The 10051-nt window shown below is 44.0% G+C and overlaps 1 protein-coding gene across 1 annotated transcript; it reads left to right on the top strand.

Annotated features, from left to right (window-relative positions):
• The first annotated feature begins 155 nt into the window (after window positions 1-155).
• LOC310864999 (uncharacterized protein) lies at window positions 156-8397 on the top strand. The gene is made up of 2 exons (XM_083773926.1): window positions 156-306; window positions 5376-8397. The coding sequence occupies exon 2, from the start codon at window positions 6011-6013 to the stop codon at window positions 7046-7048; it is 1038 nt and encodes a 345-aa protein (XP_083630052.1). The 5' UTR covers window positions 156-306; window positions 5376-6010; the 3' UTR covers window positions 7049-8397.
• The last annotated feature ends 1654 nt before the right edge of the window (window positions 8398-10051 follow it).

Here is a 10051-nt window from a genome sequence, read left to right on the forward strand (position 1 = left end):
AGGTGATCACATCAGCCATGTCGTTCAACTTCAAACAGCGCATCACCATGGGTGGCAGTGAAGTCATTCCTCCTCCTTTCGCTTTCTTCATTCACAGTTGAAGAGCCCCTCCCTCCTCCGTGCCTCCAGCGCTCTGCTTGTCGTCAGAGTTCCAATCCAGTGTCCACACACAGACTCACTCACTCTCAGTAGTTAAGAGGTTTACCTGCTCTGAAGACAACGGAGTGAACGGACAAGCTGCTGGATTGCAGCCTATAGCCCTATACTACAGCGATTCTTTCCACGCGATAATCGACGCCAAATTAGGCAAGTATACCAGCGATTTGTGATACAGCTAAAGTTATTTGCCCATTTTGTTCGTGAGCCTTTTTTCAGTGAGCGTCGATCCAGTCAGTGGCCACTGGTCAGTGGCCGATGTGCGGTCGCCGGTCCGCCAGTTTAAAAAGACCTTTGTTTTCCTTTATATTACAATCAAAAGAGGTGAAATTCCCTTTGTGACATTTTGTTTTCCAGCACAATGCAGAGCGTTTTTGACACTCGCCGTGATTTTAAGTGCGCAACGCGCGCAACCCATGGCCCTGCGTGCTCGGGGGTGATGACACACTCAGTTCTCCACATCTAGGTTATGATGTTGATTGGGTCTTGTAATTTGTAAGACGATTAATTAGCCTACAAGTGAGTCATTGTGGTAGTATAGGCTCTAACACACACACATGTGAGACCTGCATTCAAACAAAGTGTCCATCCATCCATAATGCAATCATCAAACCAATTTGAAGAAAATCACGACAGGGACTCGTTTCACCCGACTGGAATGTTGTTATCGCATCATTTTATGGGCGTTATCGGTGCTCGACCACATGGTTGACCAACTTGACCAACGTAAAGTGTAGTTATTTATTATTGGCCCCAGCTGGTTCGGAGATAGCACAAGAAAGACGACCGAGTCTGAAACTCGGGGGGAGTCATTGATTCGCCCACACTGTCACCATGCACTGTGGCAAACTAACAGGTAGGCCTATTAAGCTCCTCTAAAATAGCCACGCTGTGTGTTTGTGTTCGACTGGATTAGGCACATGTTCCACTGTAGCCTAATTACCTTACCCTATACCTACTGGCACCGATCAGAAAACGAACGGTGCCAGTAAGTATGATCTCACAGACCAGGCGACCAGCTATTACATAATTACTGTGTGTGTGTGTGAGTGTGTGTGTGTGAGTGGGGGGGGGGGGGGGTTTGAGAGTTGTTGTCTCATAGATGTAGTAGTAGGCTACCCGAGGTCGAGGCAGTCAGTAGTAGCATATAAAACACGTCATTAAAGTCATAACGGCCAACGGGGCGCCGGTGACTTATTAAACTATTTTACTGGTATATTAAAAAAAAAAAAAAAACAGATCTGACAGACAAGACAAAATAGTTTTGTCAACATTACAACCGCCTGCTGTGCGTAAATACGCGTGACGAGCTGGATAATAAAAGGGAAGGCACCCGTGTGTGCGCGCGGGCGTTTGATTCTTGAGCGTGCGTCTACTCTAGCCTGGCTAATAATAACTTATTAGTAATAAGCCAGACCGAATCAGCCGTTCACTCGTGTATAGCCTACTGTATTGTGTATACCTAGGCAGAAGGCTACACGCACATTTGTGCTTTTGCCACTAGTGTTGCCATGTCCGCTTATTATTGCGACTCTGTGCTTGTTTTCTGTAAAGTTGCTTGTAAATATTGGTATAGTTGCTGGTTGTGGCGTTTTTGGGGGCTTGTTTCTATAGTGTAGTTGCTTATTTTGGACTTGTTTCATAATGTTGTTACTGATTCTCACACATTTTCATGTCAAGGACCTCCAAATGAATGTATTTGTCCAACTAAGGACCCTACATCTGACTGCCAGCCTCAGAGCCTGCCAGGAACCGCCATATAAGATTTGTGTTTCAAAGAATATTCCACACGTAGGCCGGTAGTCAGGCTTCTTTTGGGCTTGTTTTCATGGACCTGGTTGATTATTTATCACACAATCTGGCAACACTGGTTTGCCACCGCCACAGGTCAGACAGAGGGTCGCTCCTTAGCCCAGTGGTTCCCAAACTTTTTCATGTCAAGGACCCCCAAATTGACACTAATTAGCCCGTGGACACCCATTTGAAAAGATATGCCAGGGACCCCAATACAATAAGATTTGTATGTCTCTAGCAGTGATTTTCAACCCGTTTAATTTCAAGGACTCCCAGTTTGAGTCTACGGAACCCCATTTAATAGCATTTCTATCTCTGGGACCCCCAATTTATATTGTAAAATCAATGCTAATTTCACTCTGAGAGCGTAATTTGCACACTCTCTGAGTTACAGACCCATAAGGGTCCATTTGGTTACAAATTTATCATTTAGCTAGACCCCCCCTGGAACTCCCTCAAGTACCCCTGCCCCCCTGGGAGTCCCTGGACCCCCCTTTTGGAACCACTGCCTTAGTCATCCTGTCTCTCACCTGCATGGCTGTCACCTTAGCCTATACAACAAGCGGCAAATGGGGACCATTTAGATCCTCCTTGTGAAACAACAACATCGGTGTGTTTGCACTTTGCAGTGTCTTAGAAAGAATACGATGATTTGATTTGATTTGATTTAATTCTGTAAATTGTAAATATATAGGCCTATTTTAATTATAACAAGACAAGAAAGTGATATAGACGCTTCATTATTGCTTTGCAATGTAGCTTGGATGTAAATTCCTCCTCTGAGGCCTAGCCACTTCCAACACAAGATGTTGACTTTTGTTTTCCACAAGAGAGAGAGAGAGAGAGAGAGAGGGGGGGGGGGGTAGGGACAGCTAGGAAGACAGACAGAAGTAGGCTATGGTAGTTGTGGGAGAGAAAATATTCAAGTTGATTACATTAAAATGTTTGATTTCTCAGTCTGTAGAGAAGAAAAGGACACACGCACACACACACACACACACACACACACACACACACACACACACACACACACACACACACACACACACACACACACACACACACACCTATTGCCCACAGGGCAGGAAAACACGCACAGGAACTGCAAATCACACCCTGTCTGTCAGATGTTATCTTTTATAAACAATGGGACCATCAGGACCATCTCTCTATCAGTGCATGGCAGCCAAGGCTATTGTGACCGAGACCTACGTTCCTTCGTAACAGCTATTGACTCATTAGCATTATATAATCACAGAGGTGTGTCTCCTATGAGCTCATGAATGAAGCAGGTTGCTGTGTTTATTCATATTAGACCAACTGGTCCATGGCCTGTTAGGGGTGGACGATATAGAAAAATATAATATCACAATATGTTTTCAAGCAGTCCGGTGGCGACCTCCAGGGTGGCTCCTGGCAAATCTTTCGGGCATATAATCAGATTATAACTTGACATGTTAACTTGACATTGTCATATGTGCAGACTACAAATAGTCTCTGAATGGATCAAATTGGTATCCCAACCTGAAAATTTAGCTATTTTCTATTTAATAGAGAGCTGGAAAGACCCCTGTTACTGAGCAAACACTCTATATAGAAATTATTATAGAGTTCCAGGGTGGGGGTCATAAAACAGGTTTATCAAGCTTTTGGTGTAACACGTACAATGGCCAATCACAGCTTTCAGAGTTACAGGGTAGAATAAATATTTTCTTCCTTTCTCGCCCGATCGCACATAATGGATGAGTTGTCACTGCTTATCGGGGTTCCGGACACATACACACACACACACACACACACACACACACACACACACACACACAAAATGTGTTAATACAGCATCACAATTATTTGATCCCCCTTTATTCATATTTGATACATATGTTGGCTATTCAAAAATAGCAGACATACAAGCTCACAGTGCAATCTTCTCTTCTGGGGGTTCATCTTTTTCAAGGCGGTCTAGCGTAGTAACTTCTAGTAAGGCGAACTTCTGGTAAGCAGAAGTTAGCCTCCCGGCCCCAGTCTATGTGTTAAGTTTCCCTGAGCAAGGCACTTTAGCCTTAAGTGCTCCAGTCCACACACACACACACACATGCACCAGACGTACGCACGCTCGCACACACACACACACACACACACACACACACACACACACACACACACACACACACACACACACACACACACACACACACACACACACACACACACACACCTGCAACGTGTCATACTGACTGAGAAATATTTGTCTGAAGAACCCCTAGGCCTCCAGAGTCCATACCATTGACTGACCTACTTTAGGTCACACTCCAGATAGCCTATTGACCCATGTCCCATTTGTTCTCCTTCTGTTCCACCAACCTGTAATTATTACCTATATTGTACTTAACCTTAGGGCCAGCCAGGTGCCCTTGGCTCAAAACTCAAATACCTTGAGCCTTCTAAATCTCACCTACAGAAACGGCAAGTGTGAACCGCATGTGTTTAGAATTCAACTCTGCAAACTGCAACGGAAACTTTGTAACTTTAATCTTCATGACCTAAAAGGTCATGACGATTAAAGTTAAAAAGTTTTTAGTTGTTAGCTCTTGATTTGTTGAAGACTCATGAAGCATATAGCTTATGCTAATAATGCCAGTGACCATTACTTGTTGTAATTTTCACAATTTCAATGCTTATAACAGAGGGAGCATTTCAACATTCATTTCTATAATCTGTGACTGTATTTGCTTTATAATGGTTAAATGATGACAATGATGTAAAGAGAAAAAATACTTTCAGATGATTAAGGGGGTCACAAAAAGACAAAGCCTATGCAGGCCTTACTTTTTTTTCCCTACAATCCACTCTGTTGTTACTCCCCCCAAAACATCTTAGAATATTGTGCCTGATAACAGGCTACACACATCGCAGAGGATAGAGGTGCACTAAAGCTTTTTATATGGCAGACTTCCAAGCTGTGATTTGCATTTCCACAAAGCTGAGCAGTCTCAGAAAGGTGTGACCCATTTTCCAGGCTGATTCATGAAGTGACTCAACCCTCCACTCACCCTCAAATCAGAGACCTGAAGTCACTAACTCACTCACTTACTCACTCACACGCACGCACCCATGCACACATTTTTGGGCAATTTGGGGCAGGCAGACCCTGCCTATAGCAAACAGTGTTGGGATTCTTGGAGTGTTTTCCTTCATATTACTGTCCTCCGGGTCACTGAATTTACTAGAGGTTGTAAATCTTTCCCTCTCCCCTTCCTCAATCAATCCCTTCCCCCGTCCCAGCCTTTTTTCTCTCCTCCCCCATTTTCTCCCTCAAGCCTCATTTAGTCTATTTTCCCACGCACGCACACACACGCACACACAAACACTCACTTTTGACTTTTGCCCTCTTTGATTATTTTCTCTCTCCGTTTTCTTCACAGATCTCTATAGCGCTTCGATGTCACATTCCCGAAGCTTCTGAGCTATGGTCGAAGACCTCCGAAAACGACAGTGAGGCAGCCAAAGTGTACTGTAATCCCCATCTTCATTGCCATCAGCAGAGGACGAGAGCAGAAGGAGACTGGGAGTGTGGCTGTGTTTCCAAGGAGAGAGGAACCAGTGTTTGGACTTTGGACATGGCGTCTTTGTGAGAGATAGACAGAGAGAGAGAGACCAGTTTGGAGGTCAAGGCCTTTCTCCTCTCCCCCCCATAGTCACATGTTAGCGTGAGGCACAGCCCCCCCCCGAGGGTTGCTATCGCTACTCTGTACAACCTAAATACTTGGGCGTTCACTTGGAGAAGCTTATAGCCAAGAACTGAAAACTGGTGTATATACACCAGAGCGAGAAAGCAACGAGAATTTCTTTTTGTAGCATTTGGATACGTCTGCTTAAACTAACATCTATATTCTTGTTCTCTGGATATTCTAACTCGAAAACTGTAGAGGAACTGACTCAACTTGCTGAGTGGACCTGGGGAGCCTTTCCTCACGTCTTAACTAACAAAGACTACACTCACTTGTCACAAGAGTGTGAATTACTTTATACAAAATTGCCACATACATTAGGAAAGACAATGCCAGCCAAGACACCCATGTATCTAAAAAATACTACTCCCAAGAGGGGGAAGAAACTGAAACTACGGGACATTTTGTCTGGAGACATGATTAGCCCTCCGCTTGGTGACGTACGCCACAGCGCCCACGTGGGGCCTGAGGGAGAGGGGGACATGTTTGGGGACGTGGGTTTCCTCCATGGTAAGATGGACATGCTGGCCTCCCTGAATCGCCAGCAGAATGGACCAGGACGCTCTAACAGCATGGAGAGGTGTATTGATGACAGTTTCAACCCGAGTGTACATGACTACTCCTACAACGGCCATCACTACCACAAATCTTCCACTGGCATGCTGAAGACCACCATCTCCATGCCCGTGTTCGTCACTCATGAACAGGCTCCCCCCAAACCGCCTCGCCTCCACCTCCAGGATGACCCCACTCCTCCTTCGCTGCCTTCCCAGTCCCACTTTAACCACGCACATCCCCACCACCAGCAGCAGCAGCAGCAGCTGATGCAGCCAAATGACCACATACAAAATGACACTGGAAACGCTCACAGCTACAACCACAGTAATGCTCACAAACAAAGCCAGAGCAATGGTTACAACCACAGCCAACAGCAGCATCACCCGCTCTTTGAGAACGGCATGGTGGGACGATTTGCCTCAGACCCCTGCCGTGACATCTCCTTTTCCCCATCCATCCACCACCTCGTCCCCACCTCCGGCTCTTTCTCCGAGGTCTCATCTGAGGACTCTATGTCGGAGACCTGCGGACCCGTGGACCCTCGCCGGGGCATTAGCCTGGACTCGGACGCTGGCCTGAGCAATGACGAGGACCTGAGGAGTGAACGGAGCGACTCGCCCTGCAGTCCTGGCGCCACTCCCCTCCACTGTTTCTCAGGCTCCTCCTCGTCCCCTTCCTCCTCCACGTCGGCGGTGACCCGGTCGGACTCGATGGCCGGTTTGAACCTGGATCTGGGGCCCTCCATCCTGGAGGACGTTCTAGGCATCATGGACCGCTATAAGGCAGTGGATCACCGCTGTGAGCTCTGAAGGATGGAGAGACGTGTTCTGAAATATATTGTATACTATAGGGTTTATTATTATACTTTGAAACTCTCAACAGAGGCTGGTGAAGGACACAAGTGAAGGGATGGGTGACGGGGGAAACACAATACATCAGCAGAGACTTGGAGTGTGTGAGGTGCATGAACATTGGTGATAATAGGTGCCTGAAGAGGCATCAAGGATGTGCTGTATGTAAGTGCTGTCCTATACAAATAAAAAACTATACCTGAGACAATAGGCTGTTCCTTATAAGCCTTCGCCAGGACTGAAAGAGACAAAACAGTGGATAACCTGTAGTGGACATATCATCCATCTGCTTCATGGAATCATGAAAATGCATCCCTCTTGGCTCGGAGAGATGATTGCCATTATAACCACTATGCTTATTATTTGAAACTGACTTGTTCTCAGGCCTCGTGCATTGGGTCTAGATATCTTTATACTGAACTGGGTACAGCTGGGGTGTAACCCACAATGAAATACAGGACTACTGTCTGTCCTGTCTGGAATCACCATGGTGTCAAATGTAATATGCTTTAGTTTCAGTCGAACATTACTTATTCAAGCTTTCTATCAATTCACAATGGCAGGCTGTTGAGATTAATGGCTTTATTTTTGAGGAGTGCTAGCCCCTCCTATACACTGACACGAAAACGCGTATTCAGGGCGGAGTCACCACCCCCAGGGTAAGTTGTGATTTGCTCTCGTTCACTGCAATGCAATTTGCGGCATTTCCAAAACAATATTGCGCAGAGTAGCGATTATCAAACGTATTTGCAATGCCATACGTTGAAAGATCTGTTGCCTGTGGACAAGGCACGTTACCTCCGCAAGTTACATATTATCGGCATAGATGTTTGTCCGTATGTGATTAAGGATTGGAAAAAGTTGCATTGGCAGCCATAGAAAATTCTGCCCAGGGTAAAAAAACGGATGTGACGTTTTTGGGCGTTCCTGTCTTGTTTCGTGTCAGTGTATGCCCAGCTTTGAGTGTTTGTGTAAACACAAACATTGTGTAAACAGAAACATTGAAGACAAAAGTGAGGACGCAAATTGTGTTTGGGTGGGAGATGTGCCATTGGTTGAGAATGACATGATGTATGACGATGACGTATGACGATAAGAGCTTCACACAGGTGTGATTTTAGTATTTCCACTACATTAATGCTCACTCCTCCTACAAATCAACTAGGCCTACAGCTATTGTAATGTACACACATTTATTTTTTGTTGCCTAAAAAAACCCCAAAAAGCTATTTCAGCACCTACAAGCTTCAAATTAACATTATTTTCTTTAGCCTTTTGATATTAATATTGCAAAGCCATGGTATTTTTTTTTAAATATACTGTACATGATTACATTGAATTTAACTGTCCTCCTGTATATAGGGTGAAGAATGAAGATGTAAGTTTAATGACTTGACTGCCATCTAGTCTTGTTTTTGAGAACTGTTTCATCGAGATTTCATCTGCACATTTCCTATGATTTAGAGAGAAATAGGCTTTCATTGTTTTCTATTTTAAATGCTTTATAATACCAGAAAAGGTGCTGTTTCATAGTTCGTATTTTATTTATTTATTTCGTTTTTTTTCTTTCATTTTCTCCCCCTTTTTTTACAGCAGAACATCATTGGACTCTCTAATCCTCACTTTCTGCACATTAGCCTATAAAGTCAGTTGTCATATGCTGTACATATCACTGTGAATCTATAAATAAATATGGTCCTATAAAACACATTGTGAGTTTTCTTTGTGTCAATTTTGAGCAGTATCACTCTTGCTCCCTGACTCTGTAAAAGATTTATGGAGTGAGTTAACAATTTTTATGAATGTATGTATGAATGATTTGAATGGTGAATGGAGCTGTCTGTTAGCCTTCTGACACAGTGACACTTCCATACAGCTTCGCAACCTCTATGTTCGCAACGCATTTAATTGAAACAGAAATTACCATAGAACAGTGGTTATCAACCAGTGGTCCGGGGACTGGTTAGATGGTCCCCAGTTAAATGATGGAGAGTTGATAACCAAATTGACCCTTATCGTGAGAGCGTAAAATGAAAGGGTCCATTTGGTTTAATTTGACGCTCTCAAGGGCCTTATTGTTAAACATCTGCATCATTCAAGTTTTGTTTAAACTCTAAATTAAACTCATTTTCAGTGTCGTCGAGTAATACAATATCATAGAAAAACATCACACATCAGAAGATCAGGAAAAGAAAAAAAAGGTATACATGTGAATTACATATAGGTTTACAAATAAAAAGCTAAGACAAATTTCAAAACGATCTAAAAAACAGTTATTGTGGGGGTCTGTATGCTCACCAAGGTTTTAAAACGACTCAAGGGTACCAATGTGATACATTTTAATGTCGTTTGCAGGTCATTCCATGTATGGGCCACAGAAGCTAAAGGCAGATCTACCAAGTTCAGAGTTAACTTTTGGTACCTTGAATTTGGGGAAATTACTTGACCGGGTGTGGTAGGGTTCAGAGTCCCATTTCAGAAAAGATGAGATGTATTTAGGACAGGGGTTTTCAACAGGTGGTCCGTGGACCACTGGTGGTCCGTGGAGGTATTGCATGTGGTCCCTGACCATGCATTTAGTAATGTAGCAAAGTGAAGATTTTGTAATTTCTTCCACGGAACAGTGCACTAAACGTCTGTGCACTGTTCCGTGGAAGTGCGTCAATGTTATCAGAATTACTGGGAAGTCTGAGGTTAAGAAATTCCACAGAAAAGGCAATTAGTTAGAATCTCAAGAAAGGTGAAGTGTACCAGCTTGCCTGGTTGAGTCATCAACTTTTGTACCAACAGCTATTAGGCTCTTCAATTCGAAGGCCAGCCGCTAGGTCTATGAACTGGACTGAGGTTTTTTAGATTTTAGTTATTTATGGGCCTGAGTGCAATAGCAAAGGATTTTTAATCATCCCCACTGTCACCTTTTAAATGCTTTTTAATGCCTTTTATGTTTATTCCCGCTTAGTC

Source organism: Protomyctophum parallelum, assembly GCF_964188405.1.
Source record: "Protomyctophum parallelum genome assembly, chromosome: 9".
Taxonomy (NCBI): Eukaryota; Metazoa; Chordata; class Actinopteri; order Myctophiformes; family Myctophidae; genus Protomyctophum; species Protomyctophum parallelum.

What these genes read in the sequence shown, in the direction of transcription:
- LOC310864999 (XM_083773926.1), top strand. Translation starts at nt 6,011, where the DNA reads ATGCCAGCCAAGACACCCATGTATCTAAAAAATACTACTCCCAAGAGG.